This window comes from Podarcis filfolensis, assembly GCF_964270895.1.
Source record: "Podarcis filfolensis genome assembly, chromosome: 9".
NCBI lineage: Eukaryota > Metazoa > Chordata > Lepidosauria > Squamata > Lacertidae > Podarcis > Podarcis filfolensis.
The window spans coordinates 55161904-55182053 of NC_139610.1; the positions used below are offsets into that span (position 1 = coordinate 55161904).

Here is a 20150-nt window from a genome sequence, read left to right on the forward strand (position 1 = left end):
TGCACAACACAGTTGTAACATTCAGAATTTGCTATCACAAGACTTGGATGGTTATCTCCACCTGATGGTACAAGTTCCTTAAATGTATTTATCACTTCTGATATCAGTCCTAAAGAGATGGGTCTGGGGCTTTATTTCTTTCCATCAAGCTAATACATGAAATTTCACCTCATCTCTCCTTTAAAAATAGAACAACAAACTGGACTAAGAACAGCTAAGTACATCTTGACAATTTCACATTCACGAAGAAAACATAATTGCCCTAAATACAGATTTTACCTTGATCTTTATCTCATTTTTGTATGTATCAAACACATCACAGCTGAGGCAGAGCCCAAACAAGCATGAAAAAAAAACCAATGTAAAAATGTACAGCAGATAAGATGTACCAGTAACTTAAAACCTCTAATGCAGATGGTATTAGATGTCATAAATGATGGCATGAAATTGGTCCATGACGAATCAAGTATGCAATGGATGAACTCTTTCAAGGAAATAGGATTTCTAATGAATCATTCCCAAATGTTCCAAAACAGAGTACCAGAATGGATATTTTGGGTACTGGTGTATGTCTGTTGTCACACAAAATCACTATTATGCCTTTTGTTGTTGTTTAGTCGTGTCCGACTCTTCGTGACCCCTTGGACCAGAGCACGCCAGGCACTCCTGCCTTCCACTGCCTCCCGCAGTTTGGTCAAACTCATGTTTGTAGCTTCGAGAACACAGTCCAACCATCTCGTCCTCTGTCGTTCCCTTCTCCTTGTGCCCTAAATCCTTCCCAAAATCAGCGTCTTTTCCAGGGAGTCTTCTCTTCTCATGAGGTGGCCAAAGTATTGGAGCCTCAGCTTCAGGATCTGTCCTTCCAGTGAGCACTCAGGGCTGTAAGAATGGATAGGTTTGATCTTCTTGCAGTCCATGGAACTCTCAAGAGTCTCCTCCAGCACCATCATTCAAAAGCCTACACTACTGTAATTCATGGCTTTTCAATAGGACTCATTCATATATAGTGGTGTCTTAAGGTATAATTGCCCTTTCCTAGAGTGAAATTACTGTTTTTTCTTGTCGGAAAAACAGACAATTTCTTAGAAACCTGTAGTCAATCAAGTGTTGCTTGATTTGGTTTGGCTATGCAGGACTGTAACTTTAAAGCTAGGGGTGCTTCAGACTGCACAACAGGGATGCAAGGGCCATTCAATTTTTATGGATCTTTTTAAAGAGGGTTCATCAATTTGCTATAGGGCCTTTTTATTTTAGTTGTAAAGGTAAAGGTAAAGGGACCCCTGACCATTAAGTCCAGTCGTGATTGACTCTGGGGTTGGGGCACTCATCTCGCTTTATTGGCTGAGGAAGCCGGCATACAGCTTCTGGGTCATGTGGCCAGCATGACTAAACCGCTTCTGGTGAACCAGAGCAGCGCACGGAAACACCGTTTACCTTCCTGCCGGAGCGGTACCTATTTATCTACTTGCATTTTAACGTGCTTTCAAACTGCTAGGTTGGCAGGAGATTTTAGTTGTACCTGAAGTTAAAACAACAGCCAACTCTTATTTCACTCATAGAGGGAAGGTGTGAGGCTAGGGAGCAGATAAGGCAGTAACACCCACCCAGGAATCTCCAGCTGAGATCCCACCACCTTGCTGTGTAGTGTCAGTAAGCCTAGATGTTGTGTTATCATGTGTTGCTTTTCTGTCCCATAGACTGAGGACAGGTTTATACTACAGCACACTTCACTGTACAATGGCCACAGTTGCCCTAGTTTCAGTAACATAAAAGGAATAATGAAATAGTATTAAATTATACAGTAATCAAATCATATCTGTCACAATCCCTAAGTCCTCAGCCAATGACTGAAACAAAGCCAAAGTTTAAGTAACTTTAAGTAACTTTATTTACCTATATTCATGCTTTGTTGTCCCAGGCTCTTCTCCACTGTTACAACTACAGGTTGTAAGGTCCTCAGGGCAGAGAATAGTTGTTTTGCTTACGTTTTGGTACTTAGAACAGGGGTTACCAACCTAGCCTCCATGGGCACCATGGCGCTCACAAAGATTTCAAACAGTTCCCCTGGACCATTCGTATCCATTCTTAAGGAAATCAGCCCTGAGTGGTCACTGGAAGGATAGATCGTGAAGCTGAGGCTCCAATACTTTGGCCACCTCATGAGAAGAGAAGACTCCCTGGAAAAGACCCTGATGTTGGGAAAGATGGAGGGCACAAGAAGAAGGGGACGACAGACGACGAGATGGTTGGACAGTGTTCTAGAAGCTACAAACATGAGTCTGACCAAACTGCGGGAGGCAGGAGTGCCTGGCGTGCTCTGGTCTATGGGGTCACGAAGAGTCGGAAACGACTAAATGACTAAACAACAACAACCAAGAAAGAAAATTATGGGGCAAAATGTGAAGGTACCTTCTTAGGGGGTTCTATTAAATCAGAGTGGCACAGCTACCTTGTTTATTTTTCCTGGTCCCAAGTTGGCACATGCTCTCCATAAACAGAACCAGCAAGACATGATTGACTTTCTCATAGGGTTGTTAGAGGTAGTTGCTTCTCTAATTTTGTGTTATTCCATGCTTCCATGTCAGCCATTTTGTGTTATGCCATGTCTCCTGCATGGCAGCCATTTAGTGATTGGTACCCCCAGTAATCTCTCAAAATGGAAGTCCAAAAATTGGCAACCCCTGAAGTCAAAATATGAAAGAAGAGGAGGAGGAGGAGGAAGAAGAAATCCATGAAGGAATTGCAAAAATTCAAAATCTAAAGGCACAGTTAGGACAATCTAGAGTTTGTGGAATCCAACACGGTTGGTCAGAGATTATTTTCAAAATAGCCTATGTTATTGTCTTCTAAACCTCCTAGGCAGAAATAAATTGAAAGCTTGCTGCCACAAACGGACCTGCTTTTTGCTGGATAGACCTGGATGTGACCTTGTGTTTGATATCCTGCCAGTTTAAACAAGGAGAAAGAACCAGCCTCTACAACAACATTCTATTTAAAATAATCAAACCTGTTGAAATGGTGTCAAAAGAAATAACAACAACAAAAAAGAAAACCCGCCCTGGATGTACTTTTTAAGGGATTTAGGCCACAATGCTGATTAAAATTTAAAAATAGTGGTACAGGGAGTTTGCCAAACTCTTTGGCTGCTGTGGGAACAGTAATGTGGAATGAAGACAGATAATTCAAATAGTGGATTCTAGAAAATGAGTAGAATGTCTGATGGCCTCTTCTTCAAGAGTGACAACCTGGGCCCAGAAGTAGTCTAAAGGTATATGGTGTGGTTCTAGAGCCGAAGTAAAAAAAAGGTCTAGATTTGTAAGCCAGGTTAATGAGATACTGCTGGAAAACTAAGCGCAAGCTTCCCTGAAAAACAGCCTGGTATAACATAATGTAGAAATAGAATCTCATTTTATCATTCATGCCAAACTCCTTTGCATAGAAAAAACCACTTACATTACCGTAACAGCCTAAAACTATCACTTAAGCACTGTTAGATCAGGAAGGAACCACAAGTTCACACACTTTCCCACGTCTCTCTTCTGCAAGCTAACCATTAAGAGGAGTTAGTGCAGTATCCATGCTGTGTCAGAGTCATAGCTAAAAAAATGCCTTTGAAAAAGGAATTTTTCTTAAAATATGTTCTACTCTAAATGAGCACTGCTCGGTCTCCAGACTCTTGATCGTCTTGGTCGCCTTTCCCTGCACATGTTCCAGCTTGTCAATATCCTTCTTAAATTGTGGTGCCTAGAACGGGATACAGTATTCCGAGATGTGGTCTGACCAAGGCAGAATAGAGCAGTACTATTACTTTCCTTGATGGGAACACTATACTTCTTCTGTTGATGCAGCCTAGGATAGCATTAGCTTTTTTTTTTTGCTGTCCAGCCTATATAATGCAGCATTTTCTAACACAACAGGATTTTGGGACCATGCCAGGTTCCAACCCTGGTTGCACACTCTGAAAACCTTGCATGAATAATGCAGTTAGCTTCAATAATTGAACGTGTAGATAATTCTCCAGAGAGTGAATAAGCCCAGAGCATGGCTTTGGTTTCCTAACCATGGTTAGAAGTCTGAGAAAGTCACAACCAATAGTCTTGACTGAGGAACTCTCTAACCTCTCTTTTCAAGTGATGTACATTTTTAATTTTTTTGAGTATAAAACTCAGCAAGTCTTAAATGTATCTTGATCTAGAATCACCATACCAACAGGATTAAGTATTTTAGTAGGGAAATAGGTAGGAAAAACCTCCTTTAAGATTATTAATTTATATGTCACTTCTTTTTTTAAAAAACACACAGGGTAGCTGTGATGGGCTATTTATTTTTTAGATTTAGGCTGGATTTTTTTCCCAATGGAAAAAATAAGTTATGTTAGGTCTGCACAGTTTTATAAATAGAGTGTCATTTAATGACAGAAGGCCAAAAGGTTTCATTTTCCCTTCCTGTCATTTCCTATCTAAAAATTTCTCCTGCCAATGAGAGATGACAGATTTACAGTAAGTTCTTTGTTTTGGTTATCTCTCAGGTATTGAGCCATGAAACTCTGCCTCATATCAAAGTCATGTCATCATCTGTTGCTACAGGCTTTAAAAACCTTGCACTGGATGGTCTTTGTCTATATATGCACATACTCTAGTAACAACTTTAGTCATAAATATATCTGAGAAACTAATCACTTGGCATCAGAACAAACTCTGCCTCACCTTAACTCTTTATGTGGCACTTAACTTGCTTTTAAGTTAATGCAAAGCAGATTTTGGTCTAGGCAGACTTAGGACAGAGGCATCTGCTATCTAGAAAAAGGTCTTTCTTGCATGTCCAAGTTTGTTCGTGTAAAGGGTCATGGCTGTAATTGTTCCTGCTAGTTCAGATATAATTAAATAATAATAATAGGAATGTAATGAAAGATAGGAAAGACAAAACAGGAAAGGTAATAGATGGTTGTTTTGTTCTTTATAAAATTACCCAATTACATACTTTTATCTTCACAGAGAGAGATACTGGCATCTATAAGGTTAGCAAAACAATCATCAATAATTTCTCTTGGCTTTCACCTTGAGTTCTATTTTGATTCTGCCTGCAACATTATTCCACTTATGACACCTGTCTCGAGTCCTTGACCTCTGAACTCCTGAACACGCTTCGTTTTGATCGTACCTTCCATTTGTTGCTTGATGTCTCAGACATTAGTCATAGCAACTCTTCCTTGAGCAACTTGAGGAAGCACTACCTGACTAGGAGGTCTCATGGTTCCTGAATTTGTTGGGATTAGAGTTTGAGAGGGAAACCCCTGAAGACCTCTTGGAGGAAGATTCAAGACCTATCAATGGTATTTGAGGTAAAGAATGGGAATCTACTAGGCAAAGACTCCAAGTTGAAGAAGTCAGAAGACACAATCAGAGGTGCCACAGCCCTTGGGCACAAGCCATTGTCCCACCCCGATCAGAAGGTCGGCGGTTCGAATCCCCCGCGACGGGATGAGCTCCCATTGCTTGGTCCCTGCTCCTGTCAACCTAGCAGTTTGAAAGCACGTCAAAGTGCAAGTAGATAAATAGGTACCGCTCCAGCGGGAAGGTAAACGGCGTTTCCGTGCGCTGCTCTGGTTTGCCAGAAGCGGCTTAGTCATGCTGGCCACGTGACCCGGAAGCTGTACGCCGGCTCCCTCGGCCAATAAAGCGAGATGAGCGCCGCAACCCCAGAGTCGGCCACGAGTGGACCTAATGGTCAGGGGTCCCTTTACCTTTATGGTCAATTGAGGACCAAGGGGTTTAGAAGTCATCAGGTCTTTCTAGGGGAAGCTGATCTCTGAACCTTGCTGGAACAACGCCTGCCTTCTGAAATAATTATACATATTAAATCACTGGGCTGCATTCAATGCTGTCCACTCACGAGAGGAATGGACTTCAGTCTGGGCAATGGGATTTCCCCCTCCCCTTTCCCATTCTGCTCTGGAGATTTTGGGGGAAGTCCCATTTTGCAAGCAGAAGTCCTCTTGCACAGTGTTGGATTCTATCCAATACACACAGAGCAGTCTGGCCTTTAATTGGGATAATGAAAATCTTTTTATGTATCTGAACCAATGATGAACTGAGCATAATGAAATACTTAAGATTCATTTGGTATTTTGTCAGAACAATGCTGTAAACATGTACAGTATAAATTTACTTTTAAACTTGAAGGAAGAAACAAGATAAAAGTCTGACCCTGCTAAATATAGGACTGGATCCAGTTTATGAAATTCATCTGCAGTTCTTCATTTGGATATCGGAAACTACTACAAAGGCAGATGGAAACAATAAGCAGATTCGGCAGATGAGATTTCCTTTATCTCTGAATTTTGTAGCAATTTGTGTTACCAAAAAAGTCAGCATCAAATAAAAAGCTTAAACTGCTTAGGATGTTTTTCCTCCTTCAGATATTTAACCTAATCTTAGCTTTAATTAATTTAAATCAGCTGCTTCTTTTCATACCCTTGCTAGCTAAGTTGAACACATTGCTTTCACTTCTTCTTGATGACATCTGTCCAAATCTGCTCTTCCATTCTTGATCCAATTGATCCAATTTTAGACATACTGAGCAAAGAAATCAAACTGTGGCCAGGGAAGATTGGAGTGACAGAGTCACCACACCCAAAGCCTTGCCAGCTCGTGACAGTCAGAGTACTACTTCTTCTTCTTTTTAACAATCCAGTATAATTTTCTTTAAGGTCACTAATGCCTTGCTAAACATAATACCAAGAATCACAGCAAGCCATATGCATGCAGCATATCCTTTGACAATGTTGAGTGTTATTTTCTACCAAATAGGCCAGTGGTCATATAAACAGATTTTGCTGCCCTCTAGTGGGAAACAAAGGTTTCCAGCCTACCAGAAAGTTCCTGTGGAAATTTATTAAAAAACAGGTACAACACAGATAATCTGTCTGCATCCTATAACCTTTGTACTGATTGCCAAGCTGATACAGTATAGCAATGTGGATACTTACAGCCAGGATGAATACAGTTTAGTTTATACAATACAAGCCAAATTGTTTTTGTATCTAATAAAATATATTTTTAAAAAGTGTTATATTCTTGTTTAAAACACACACTAAAATTTGTTATTTGCTAAAGAAATATTCTAAAATTTGAATTTTCTTCTAACAATGAATACACAGATATAATATTATAAACAACTATTGAAAAGATTAACATTTGTTCCAGCATCAAACACAGAACTGGACTGCATATTTGAGATGTGATTAAAATAGATTCTCTCAAGAACCCGATTTTGTGCACAAAGCAATCTGTACTACTACTACTAATTAAATTTGTATACTGCCTTTTCACCAAAGATCCCAGAGTGGTTCACAATGGAAAAATACAAAATGAGAATACAAAATACATAACAAAACTTATTGTATCTATTAGAGCAGTCATGTCTGTGCCATATGTGAGCAATGATACAAAAGACTTATATAATGAAATTTGGGTGGGGGCATGGATTATTTGCATGGAGGGGATGATATTCTATGAAACATGAAAGTACCTTTAACATTCTGAACCAGTGCAGACATTAATTGCAAATAAACATTACGTGCAGCAATGAAACTGCAAATGATCTAAAACTGCTGCAAACTGGGGACAAAGACAACAAACTATATCACTCAAAATTCAATAAAACTGTTTGCTTTTCCCAGAAAATGCCAGAAAAGAATGTCAAAGGCATTTTTTCAGCTTCTTTATTTTTAAGAATAGGCTGCCAAATGGCATATCAGCCATGTTCACAAGACACATTAAGTCACACTTTAGGTGCAGGGGTGAAGAACTGGATTCAGCCTGAGGGCAGGTTTTCCTCCTGCAGGGCAGCATGGACACATGGGCAAAGCCACCCATCTGTCAATCACCTGGTATACAATGACATCAGCTGACCAATTTTCCTCTGCCCATGCAATTTGGAACTCAACCATGTGGCAAAGGCACAGAGCTTTGCAGGCATCAACAATCAGCTGATTATTGTCAGGCAGTGTTTGCAGAAGCAGTTTTGCAAGCACCGATGATCAGCTGATTATCAGTGCCTGCAGAGCACTGTGCTTTGCAAGTGGTGCCAATCAGCAGCATGGATTGGCCCAAAACGACCTGGTTTAGAGTGATGTGCATAAGTCACAGCTTGCATGCTGTCCTCTTCCCTCTCCGCCTCCCACACAGTTTGGAGGAAGAGTTTAGGAATTTCTGCTTCCAGAAATTCACTTTGTTTGTAAGGCTTTCTGGGAGATGATCTATAATGAAATGAAAAAGGTATTTAAATATACCTTCTTGAAGAAACCAGAGGCCTTTCTCCTGGGCATAGTCGGCCAATTGGTGCCAAAGAAGGATAGAACTTTCTTTATGTATGCAACAATAGCAGCAAGAATACTTATTGCAAAGTATTGGAAGACACAAGATTTACCCACCCTGGAAGAGTGGCAGATGAAGGTGATGGACTATATGGAACTGGCGGAAATGACTGGCAGAATCCGAGACCAGGGAGAAGAGTTGGTGGAAGAAGATTGGAAGAAATTTAAAGACTACTTGCAGAAATATTGTAAAATTAATGAATGTTAAAATGATGCTGGATTGAAATTAAGTGGCATTAGCAACAAGGTTAATAAGAATATGCAAAAATGGATTGATAATGGATGAAAACATATAGTTATAATATGTCAAGATATAGAGTTAAGATAAATGAAAGAGGGTAAGGATTTGCTGAATTGATTATGTAAATGGGAATACAAAAAGGGGAGGTGTGAGGAGGTCAAGGAAACAAGCAAATGAGCTTAAAGATATCAAAAAATGGATTTGTTTTTAATTTTTTCCTATCTATTTGTTTTTTGTATTTTGTATTTTCTTTTTTTCTATGTATTTTTCTATGTATTTTCTATGTATTTTTGTATTTTTTGTATTTTTCTTATTTCTTCTTTTTCTTTTTGCTTTCTTTTTATTCTGTAAATCTCTGTTTTTTTTTGTGAAACCCTAATAAATATTTTATAATTTATAAATATTTGTGCAGAGCCATTCCATCTGCTGTTAGGATCACCATTACTCTGGTACCATTATGCAATGAAATTTTCAAAAATGTATGAAGATTTTAAATGTAAGACACAGCAGAAGAGATTAATTAGAAATATTTGTTGATTCACTTGAGATTCACTTGCATTACATTGCTATCCTTGCAGATTATCAGGCAAAGAACAGTCTGTTGTGAGAAACAAGCAGCAGCAAAGGAAGCTTAAGAGGAAGGAAAGCTACCCAAAAAAGGATGAGGTACTTCTCAAAGCCATGCAAAAAGTTCTGACAGACTCAGAAAGAAAATAAAGGACTTTCAAGTACAGTTTTTAAAACCTTATTTTACAGGGTAAATAGCTATTTGAATCCTACTTAAGGGGGGGCTGTTGTGTTTGTTATTGAAAGAAAAGCAACGTTTACAGCAGTGATCCTATCACTTTAAACTGGCAATAAATTTTAATAATGTATCTGTTTTCACAAGAGCTTTTGCTTTCAAGCTTTCTGTGCTAAATACAGCACTGAAAGAAAATTCAGCTATATTACTTACTGTTATTTATTGTGACATGTTTTGAGAACTCCTGTGAATTATTTTATTCTTCCAGTGAGGATGCAACTGGTAGATTTGCCTAGATTCTCTTCCCCACCTCCACTCCCATGCTTATTTTAAACAGATCTTTGGAATGAGTGATGACATGTGTGCATGGGGAGTCCAGGAACAGGAAAAGGTGAAATCTTCCCACTTCAGGCCTCAAAAGACTTACATTTCAATCCAGCCCCAATGCATGGTTGTTGATTTTCAGAACAATGGAGTCTTCTCTAACATATATTAAGCAAACACATCTGTGTTGTGAATTATTGCAGGTAATTGTTTTATGGTTGAGAGCAAGGTCAAATCTGAAAGATCAGGGAACTGCATCACAGTTGTGCAATGTCTTCAGTTATTTTCTTTTATTCAATCATTTCCACAAGTGAACTAGTCCAATACATAAGGCTTGGTGTTCCTTTACCATACACATCTCAGCACCACACATTTGGTGGCCTTATACATCAAACTCTTAAGCCCACACAAGAATACTTTTAACTGACAGCCCCTTCCTGTTTTGAAAAGCTTAAGGAACTACTGCTGAGACTAGATAATAGGGTTATCAAAAGGCAAATGCCTTAAGATCTATTCCTGCATTCAGACACTATTCTGTAGTGATTAAGCCCTTTAAAAATAAAACCAAATTGCAGCTGTTTTGCATGAGTGTCAACCAAAAGCCGCCAGAGGTAGCAGATCTGGGGATGTTTAAATAGATGGCATCTGCCTGTGCAAAGGACATATCATGCCTGTGAAGAAAGTTGTATTCACAGCTGGGACACATGGTGCAAAATGAAAACAGGCAGCAGTGATGTTAAAGGAATATCACCAACAAAAGCATTCCTGTTAAAAATTGATCTGAGAAGCTGAAGAAACTGCTTGCATTATGTGTTTATGAGATCTTAAAAGAATGGCAATACATCTGGGCTGTCTATTCACCTTACGTTTGAAACTAGATATTCAATAATCTAAGTGAACAGAGACAAAAAGATATGGATAAACACAGGATTAAGTTTCAGAAGTGTACAGATTTTTAATAATGTTAGTTTGTCTAATAAGCTGATTTGTAGAACAATCATAGAATTTAAGGGAGAAATTGATCTAATGCACCTTTTATGGAAGGGATGGAGAATCTGTCGCCCTCCTAATGTTATGGACTCCAACTTCCATCTTCTCTGACTCTTTGCCATGCTCTCTAGAGGTGATGGGAGTTGAAGTCCAGCAATATCTGGAGGGTTGTGGATGCTTCATCGCTGTTTTACAGCCCAATATTTTGTCTATTCATAATTACACCCCTCTGTCTTTAATGATTCCAGGTAACTATGCCTAGGACTTAAATCTTAATCTCTTCTTAACCTTGAATATTTTAGTATTGATGCACAAGTATATGCCGGAGCTAGGGTTGCCACCTTTGTTCTGGCAAAAGACAGGACAGGAAAGGGCAGTGTGGTTGGGGCTCCCCTATTTTTTTTATCTAGTGCTGAAGTGATTTCAAAGCAATCCATTACAATCTACTGCAGCCTAACAGGATGGCCTCTCTGGAATTTGTCTCTCTCACACACGTATTTGTAAATCTGTCTGTGCTTGGCTTAAATACATGAACTTCCACACACCCTTTCAGACGCATACATTTGGAGATGATCCCTAACTTGGTAGAGGCAGGGGACGATGACACCTGAAATACGGAACTGAACTGTATCAATACAGAACGTAGCATTTGAAATAATAATTAAAAGTTGGTCCATTAGAAGAAGAAACCCCCCCCTCCAAAATCCACAGTTGGACATATACTTCATTAGGACCTGCCAAAGTTTTGTCAAAACTTCCGTTGGCAAACAAACGAATTTCAACAGGAATAGCATAAGGCAAATAAAACAAACTTACCTTCTCCTGGATTAACAGCTGCTGGCAGACTGTCCCAATCTAGTGCCCAACTAGGGCAAGGATGAGGGGAAAATGTTGCTTCAATACCACTTTTCTGCATTTAAGAGGAGGGGGGAAATCTTAAATCAGCTAAATAAGAATGTGAACTTTGCAAGTACTGTAATGATGTCCAAATGTTATGGGAAATTATGTTTGTTAAACAACACATGTAAAATACAGAGCCACTCTGTTTGTCTATCAAAACATGCTCACTGGGACTAAGGGGAGTTGCAGTCCGAAACATTTGGAGTGTACCAGGTTGGGGAAAGCTGGCGAACATGAACCAGGAAATCTCCATTTCAAATCTCAGCTGAGGCATGAATTCAATATTTGGGTAGGCACCTGTTCTTTCAACCTCAGTCTCCATCTGCAGTATGGTTATAATGCTGATCATCTTTGCAGAGCTGTTATAAGGGTTACTTGGGAGTTTTGTCTACTTCAAATGAGATGTATCAGCACTATAGGGTCCTCCCCCTCCCTGGTAGGATTATACCATCAAACAAAATACAACCTATTTTTAGTGACAGAGGCCTTTGATAGAGAAATATGCTTGATATTGCAAGAAGCCAAATAAAAAGAATCTATTATGGATGAATGCATTGAAAAGTGCCTATTTTGTGTTAAATATGTGTACAATTTAAATGCTGACTTTTTGTGCATTCTTTCAAAATATCTGCACAATCCATTCTATGACTCAGTGCCAGTGAGTGAGTGAGTGAGTGTGTTGTGTGCGAAACTATTCAGTTACCATTAATTTTGTCATGGTTGGCCTTGGTCCACCTATAAATGAAGTGTCTTCATGCTCTTCCTCTGGCTCATCAGAAGCCGTGCAGATAAACTGCATGTGTTCATCTGATAAAGAGACCGAGCCTTGATGGGGTAAAAACTGCATATTGCATTTGGCAGCAGCTCTCTTTATTCCAGGTACTTCCTGAACTCTCTGGAACCAACTAGATATCAATGGCAATCTTAACAAGTTCTCTTGGTGTTTCTTGCTGAAATCCTGCAAGGAAGAAAACAAAGCTCTGGTTATCAGAGAAAATTTATGAACCTGCCTGATGTACAAGCATGAATCAAGCATGTCTCTGTTATCTTAAGACATTCACTACCTTGTGGGCTTACCCAGGAATATATTGGCTTTCTGCCTCACTCAGATTCAAACTGTGGAGTGGTAGCGGTGGAGTTGTACACAAAGAGAGATTCTCATGCCTAACTTAACCACTATGACTACAAAGAGTGACATAATAGATTAATGGATTTAAAGCTTAAAAATAAATAAATCAGAGCCACTACAGGAATAGAGCTTTTAGTGGTGCCAGCATTGTGGTTCTACCAGTCTGCAGGGGCTGCAGTCCTAAGCACACTTACTAGGGAGTAAGTTGCATAGAACTCAGTGAGATATACTTCTGAGAAAATATGCTGAGAATACATAAGCCCCAAGCGATTCGTCTCTTCTCAACATCTACTAGATAATGTTGACAGTTTACTGGGAAGCAACATACATAAATGTGTAAATCCTTACCAAAAAATGATGGATGCATGGAAAGAGGACTACATCAGCCAAAGTGAAGTATAGCCCTTCAGCAAAAACGTGTTCCAAAAGTGGCAATTCGGATGTTTTCATCTTCCTAATATGAGAGGGCTCCCTTTTGGCAGCAACTGGTGTTTTCTGCACAGTTAATTTAGATAAAGCTAAACTCAGTTCCAGTTCTGCAGGAGAGGAGTCCAGATTTTCTGCTAATCTTCCCTCTTGTGAAGAAACATCTTTACATGTTTCCTTGACGAATGTCTTTTGCTGTTGAACTTTCTGTCTTCGAATTTTGTCATCATTATGTACTCTTACAGGCTCTCCCAGCTTCTTTTCAAACCGTAATACTTCCTCCGGAATACTCTGAACCTGATCCGAAGACACGCTCAGAAAGTTTTCAACTGCCTGAGGGATGCTGATTTCACAAAGTCTGGTCCATTCACTAACCTGCAAATAAATAGGATTAATCAGCTGACTGTTTTCCAGGCCTTTCGTAATAAGGTGGTGAACCTGTGGCTGTCAAGGTGCCGTGGGACTCAAAACACTCATTAGCTCCATCCAGCATGACCAATGGTCAGGGATGATGGGAGTTGTACTGCAGACATATATTAAACTTTGTTCAGTGCATAGCCTAACTGGTCACTTCTGCATTAGGGTCATGCACTGAACAAGGTTTAATATATGTGAAATCTATTACGAAATAGATTTACGAAAAACTAGAAATACTCACTTCAGCACAAGCCTTCAAGCAGGTCTTTTTAAATCCCAAGAGTTCCAAAATGTCCTCCTTTGATGGATCTGCTTCATATGTTTTTTGTACTATGTGCCTCAATACCACAGCAAGTCCTGCTCGACAAAATCTTCCATTCTTCTCGACGACAGCAGGTAAACAGCAGCTCTGGACCACCAAAGGAAGTTGACATCTTTTGATGAAGCAAATATCCAGGTCCTTGGGAAATACTTTGTCTTTAGGCTGGGCATCTGAAGCTGTTTCACCTGGCAGTACTAAAAATACTCTGAATGTCTTGCAGTCATAGTATGACAACAAAAACAAGGATATGGAGGTGTGGAGAGGAAAGACACAATCTGCATTCTGATTAAAGTAGTCCAGGTACAGGTGATCTTCAGTCAATCCTTTCATTTTTTTTCTTAAAGGAAGAAATGTGATTAATAAAATTATAAAAGGTTTAATATAAAGCTATGCAAAGCAAAAATGAAGATGATCCAGAACACAACCCCTGCACAAATTGGGGGTTGCCTGTATATATAAATAAACAGAAACAGTAATGCCTAAAATCCATAAATTTCTCCCTTTCCCAATATAGTATGCAAATATTAATTAATCTTTGTTGTTACTCTTTCTAAATGGATTTTAATATTCTGCATTTTGAGTATATTTCTTATTGTGTTTTGAAAGGTAGGACAGTTAAAATAAAAATAAAAACAATAAATATTGCCAAGATTGTTTCAAGGTCACATAAGAGAAGGGTCTTCTGAAGCAAACATTTGATTATTATTAATGAAATGCACTTTTTGGAGGGCCATTATAGGGAGGTCACAAAAATTAGTAATGCATATGCAATTCTTTCAAGTATAAAATATATTTGGTTCCATCTAAATGTTACTCAGAGCAGACATATATATATATATATATATATTTATATATATATATATTTAAAAAAACACAAAAGAAAATCAAACTAAACTAAAACCAGAATGGAGGGAAGCAATAAGACGAGAAGAGGAATGGGTCAGCATGCATAGGTTTTGTTCACTTTCAATGTAGAGGCATCATAAAAAACCTGTACATTCAACTAGGGCCAGAGTTCAGTACAGAATTGCCACAGAGCATGATAAGTACCAAATTTACGTAATCTGTAGCTAGTTCATGTATGGAAAGCAAGAATAAATCTTTTGTCCATTGTTGGATTGTTTGTCCGTTTACTTTTCCAATGTTGTAAAATGATATGTTTGGCAACCAACAGAGCACAACTAATCCATTTCCGTTCCACGGGATAAGCTTCCACACAATAAGGAGGTGTTCTATCAAGGCCCTTTTGTCCATAAATTTTAGTTGTTTCCAGAACCAAGTTGATATGATCAGTGTGACCTCTGTCCAGAATTGGAAAATAACAGGATAGTACCACATCATGTGAAATAAGGAGTGTATTGACTAAATTAAATCTAGATAGCTCAATGGATCTATTCTAACTTTGTCCACATGCAATCCACTGTAATTTTCTACCCACAACCAAGACCATTAATATCCCTATCATTGGCTTGGATCAAAATATGCAGTTCTGCTAGCAGAAAGCCTCTTCTGCTCAGGGAAGACTCAATTTATAATAAATCCAGAGATGTTCTTCCATTTTACTGAAGACCTTTGTTTCATAGACATATGCTACAGGCATCCTTATTCTCAGTTTCTCATACTGTAACACAAGCCCTATATACTATGGTAAAGGTAAAGGGACCCCTGACCGTACTTGCACTTTGATGTGCTTTCGAACTGCTAGGTTGGCAGGAGGAGGGACCAAGCAATGGGAGCTCATCCCGTCATGGGGATTCGAACCGCCAACCTGCTGATCAGCAAGCCCTAGGCTCTGTGGTTTAACCCACAGCACCACCCGCTCCCTATATACTATGGTAAAGGTAAAGGGTAAAGGGACCCCTGACCATTAGGTCCAGTCGTGAACGACTCTGGGGTTGCGGTGCTCATCTCGCTTTACTGGCCGAGAGAACCGGCGTACAGTTTCCAGGTCATGTGGCCAGCATGACTAAGCTGCTTCTGGCGAACTTGAGCAGCACATGGAAACGCCGTTTACCTTCCCACTGGAGCGATACCTATTTATCTACTTGCACTTTGACATGCTTTCGAACTGCTAGGTTGGCAGGAGGAGGGACCAAGCAACGGGAGCTCACCCAGTCACGGGGATTCGAACCGCCGACCTTCTGGTAGGCAAGCCCTAGGCTCTGTGGTTTAGACATATACTGTGGTGCTACATCTTTCACTACATAGCCCAAGAATTCACAAAAACCTAAGACTTCAGTCCTGTTTGCTAGAAGTAAATCTAAGAAACATTCTTAGAATTGCAGCATTAGGCTGAACACCTAAACACTTCCTAGGAAATAAGCACTAATATACCTGGTGAGACTTATTTCTGAGTAAACTGGAAACTTGTACTGGGTTGCATTGTAAGACATTTTCTCCATCTGATCAAAGTTATTCAGATCAAAATAATTACTTTTCTTAGACTACAGTATTCCTGAATTGCAAGGGGTTGAACTATATGACCCTTGGGGTGCCTTCCAACGCTACAATTCTATGATTCTATGATTTCAATTAAAATTACCTTAGTTCTTGACTGAAAACTCAATTTCCGCACCCTTTACATTATTTTGAAAATAGTTGAACACACAGAACTTAAGGGAATAAATTATATGCACAATTAGTTATGTTTCTGCACCAATTATATCTGATTTATGGAGACTATATGCTTAGGATCCTAGACTTGAACATTAGTACATATTTAATAAATCCCATTGACTGTCTTTTTTTTTTTTAATTACAAATCAGGCTGCAACTCTTGGACGCTAGATGGCACACTTTCAAAACAATTGCAGCTGAAGAACATAATACCATATTAAAAAAACCCTTTACTATACCAAGAACTGTGATTATTTATTCATAATATTTTTTTCATCTTTAAGTAGAGCTGAAGTGTGTTATCAGCCAATACAGCTACAACAGATCTGTGCACTGATTTTCCTTTGTATTAATTGTCATTGTTTGTCCAGATGCTTTGCACTGAGGGATGTTTGTCTTATCAAATGCTAATGTTCTGTGTAAACTGTGTCTGGAACTATGTAAAACTTGCTAAATCCTCAGGAATATCACACCTTGGCCTGCCTGAGCCACAGTAACCCCACCTTATGTGTGATGTAATTTCTGGTTGTTTGTCCTTCTCCATGCCAAAATACAAACCCTTAAAAGAGATGTTTCTTCTTGCTTCTGGGTCTCTCTTGCCTCCTTGATAGGAGGCGAGAGAACTCTGTTGCAACAGAAAAATAAAGATCTACCTTGCTTTCACTGCATCCTGCCTCCATCCATTCACCTCTGACCGATCATAGACTTAGGGGACTCAGTCCCTTGTGTAGGAGCCATCCTAGTCTCGTGTAGGACCCTGGTGGAGACACATGCCCGACTGGCATGTTCTCTCCCTCCTGGTCGATCGTTCAGGAGCTTCAAAAGCTTTCTTCTGCAAGAACATCACAGCGACTGATGCCAACAGACATCAGCACACTTAGGGATCCGCAGAATGTTTGCAGTTTGCATAACAGAACTCAATAGCTCAGCATTTGGCTAATCTACATTTATTTACATATAATACACTTGGAGCATTCTGACTTAGCTCCTTCCTCTTTCTCATCAGACAGCAAAGAGAAAGAACAAGGACAATAGTCCCACTTCACGGAACACAGTAACACAAACATCCTGTCTCCGTCACTTCCCACTCTGTGGAGTCAAAACCTACACCGTCATGTGATAGACAACAATCCCATGACTGCAATCACGGAGCAGGAATCTTAACACCTTGGGGAGTTGGGCAGTAAAAGCCAACCATCCCTAATTTTCTATATCAACCCCAAAGCTCCAAATATTGGAAACAATTATCTTTCAGAAAAACACTCACCAATTAAAGAGCTAAATGTTCCAAGTGATTTGGAACACAGCAGTGTTTTACATTCTGCTGTTCCCCTTTTCAACATCTGAAGTTCAATTACAAAGTTTTAATGGCAGTTGCCTATGAAGGATTTAATCTCCATCTCCACCCTGTTTGCACACTGATCCCTGTAGAGAAAGTCAATCCATTGTAAAGTTGAAATAGAATTAAATTGTTGCCTTTCCCAGTTTTTCAAGTCAGTAAAAATACAGCCTCTTCCATAAGGATACTACTGTATATCTTTTTATAAATATATTTCATATAGAAGAAGTCATACGCATCCAGAGCAGGCTAACTGCATGCTGCCCAGGGCTACATTTATATGATTTCTAAGGGCACCTATTTCTGAGTAAAAATGCATAGTTAATGCTAAGTCTCTTAACTTGAAAATAACTCACATTGAAGCAAACTTACGGCTAAATAGAAATTTTTTTTAAAAAAAAATCAAAGTATCTAGAGGGATTTAATAAGAATTGTTGGTGTAGTCAAATTTGGAAAATTAACTTGAAAGTTAAGGTGGAGAACAAAGAAAAAAGTTTTTAACTACGTGGCAGAAAAAAATTTATGTAGAAAATGATAACCATGTTTGAATGCCTCCTGTGAAATATGCTACTACTTGAAAATCTTTGTAACTTTTCAGCTTCAAGTTAGAACATCATGACTTCAAGGACAATATACCAGTATTTATAAATAAAGGAAATGTTTACCACCCTCAAAGATCAGTAACAATAATTATTATTCCCAGGAATTGTGAATGAAATCACCAAAATTTGTATTTAAAAAAACATTATCATTTGTGTGGCGTATGTTTATTTTTAATTCAATTGTATTGCTTCTTAACTTTTGTATGTCATTGAAATATATGTTCTTGGTTAAAGAAATATAGAAAAAGAAATACAGAAAATATTTTTACTTCTGAGTAAACATATTTAGGAAGTGACAGTACTGATAAACGTTATGAAGAAGCTGGTGCATAAAGGGTGTGAGCAGCCCAATGATTTTATCCGGAGTTATTCAACGCATTACTGAAATGGAGTATACAGCCATGTTTTGCAGAACAGGAAGATCTTTTAACTGCTAGTTCTTCCTCTCTCCTGTTTAATACTGCATGAACTGAGCAATTACGGACCCCTCTCAGCAAACCCTAGGGATGTGATTGTCTCACGTGCATGTCTGCAGCCTCCGCTTTCTAGTTGGTACTTGTGAGCAAATGCACCATTTATCCTTTTCTTTCACATTAGCAGTGCACTAGAGTTTGCAGAAGAGGGACACAGCTTTCTACTCCACTTTTAAACTCATTCTGTGGAGAGCAACAAGGTGACATTCTCAATTAAGAGTGTGCCTAAGGCAACAACATTGTTCCTTATTCACAGAGGGCTTCCGAGCAATGAGTAGAGTTCCATTCAGTGGAGATAAAAATAATAAATTCTGCGAACATACAGAAGAACCACCAGGCAGATAGTTCTTCATTCTAGCTTCTTCTGTTGTTTGTTATTACTGTATTTACTCGGATCTAATGCTCACCATTTTTGGCCAAACTACGTTGCAAAAATTGAGGCGTGCATTAGATTCGATGGCACATTAGACTCGAGTAAATACAGTACTTAAGCTTTTATCTACAGGTCCAATTGTTAAATTTCACAACAGGTTAAACGTCGTCATTCCCATTTGTTTATTTGATTTCTATGTCACCTTTCCTCCAAAGAGTTCAGGGCAGGACATATAGTTTCACAGGAAATGTACAGATCTTCCACTTTCTGGTCCTCCACTTTGGTACCTGAGCTCCAGACTTAAACTTCCTTATGGCAATCACAGAATTATCAATAATGGTGTTATTGGCAATTAACATAATTTATTCAAGAGCTGGTCTTGCTAGATCAAAGCAAAAACATTCTGGAGCATCTCAGCCTTGTTTTGGAAGCTTAATGAACAACCCCATGCAAAGGAGCTGAAATTTGCTGCAAACACTGTAGTACGTGATTTAAAAGTACAGTTTGGCCTAAATCTCTAATGTAATAATACTACATTCAAAAAGTCACTGGTTATACACAAACAGGTGCACCTCAATACAGGTGCTACCATTATTTTCACCTATGTCTTCCACAGAATATACCAGCTGCAATATAACATGCTCAACTCAGTCTCACCGATATATATTCTGTTGATATTTAAAGAAATCAATCATAGATTAATCCTGCAGGCTTTCTTTCATTGTCATTCCCCAACCCATCAAAAGCCTTTTTGTCATAAAACAGATAGTTCAATGGCATTATCTCAAATATTTATCTAGGGAAAAAGGTCTTTTTCAATCTAAGGCAGATGGCAGTGATCAATACAAGCCAGCCTGCTATGTTCAAAGGCCTCCTGCC

At 38.9% G+C, this 20150-nt stretch overlaps 1 protein-coding gene across 4 annotated transcripts in view; it reads right to left on the minus strand.

Annotated features, from left to right (window-relative positions):
• The window catches only part of GSTCD (glutathione S-transferase C-terminal domain containing), a 59085-nt gene that overhangs the window by 34664 nt on the left and 4271 nt on the right, over positions 1 to 20150 (minus strand). For 2 of the 4 annotated variants that reach the window (XM_083571316.1, XM_083571318.1), the window contains exons 2-6: positions 17752 to 17909; positions 13788 to 14205; positions 13052 to 13504; positions 12278 to 12532; positions 11491 to 11584 (exon numbers count right to left, since the gene is read on the minus strand). In XM_083571316.1, coding sequence (XP_083427442.1) covers positions 11491 to 11584; positions 12278 to 12532; positions 13052 to 13504; positions 13788 to 14198 — 1213 coding nt within the window. In that variant the 5' untranslated portion in view covers positions 14199 to 14205; positions 17752 to 17909. The remainder of the gene's footprint in view (positions 1 to 11490; positions 11585 to 12277; positions 12533 to 13051; positions 13505 to 13787; positions 14206 to 17751; positions 17910 to 20150) is intronic. The other 2 variants (XM_083571317.1, XM_083571319.1) reach the window with 1 other exon arrangement.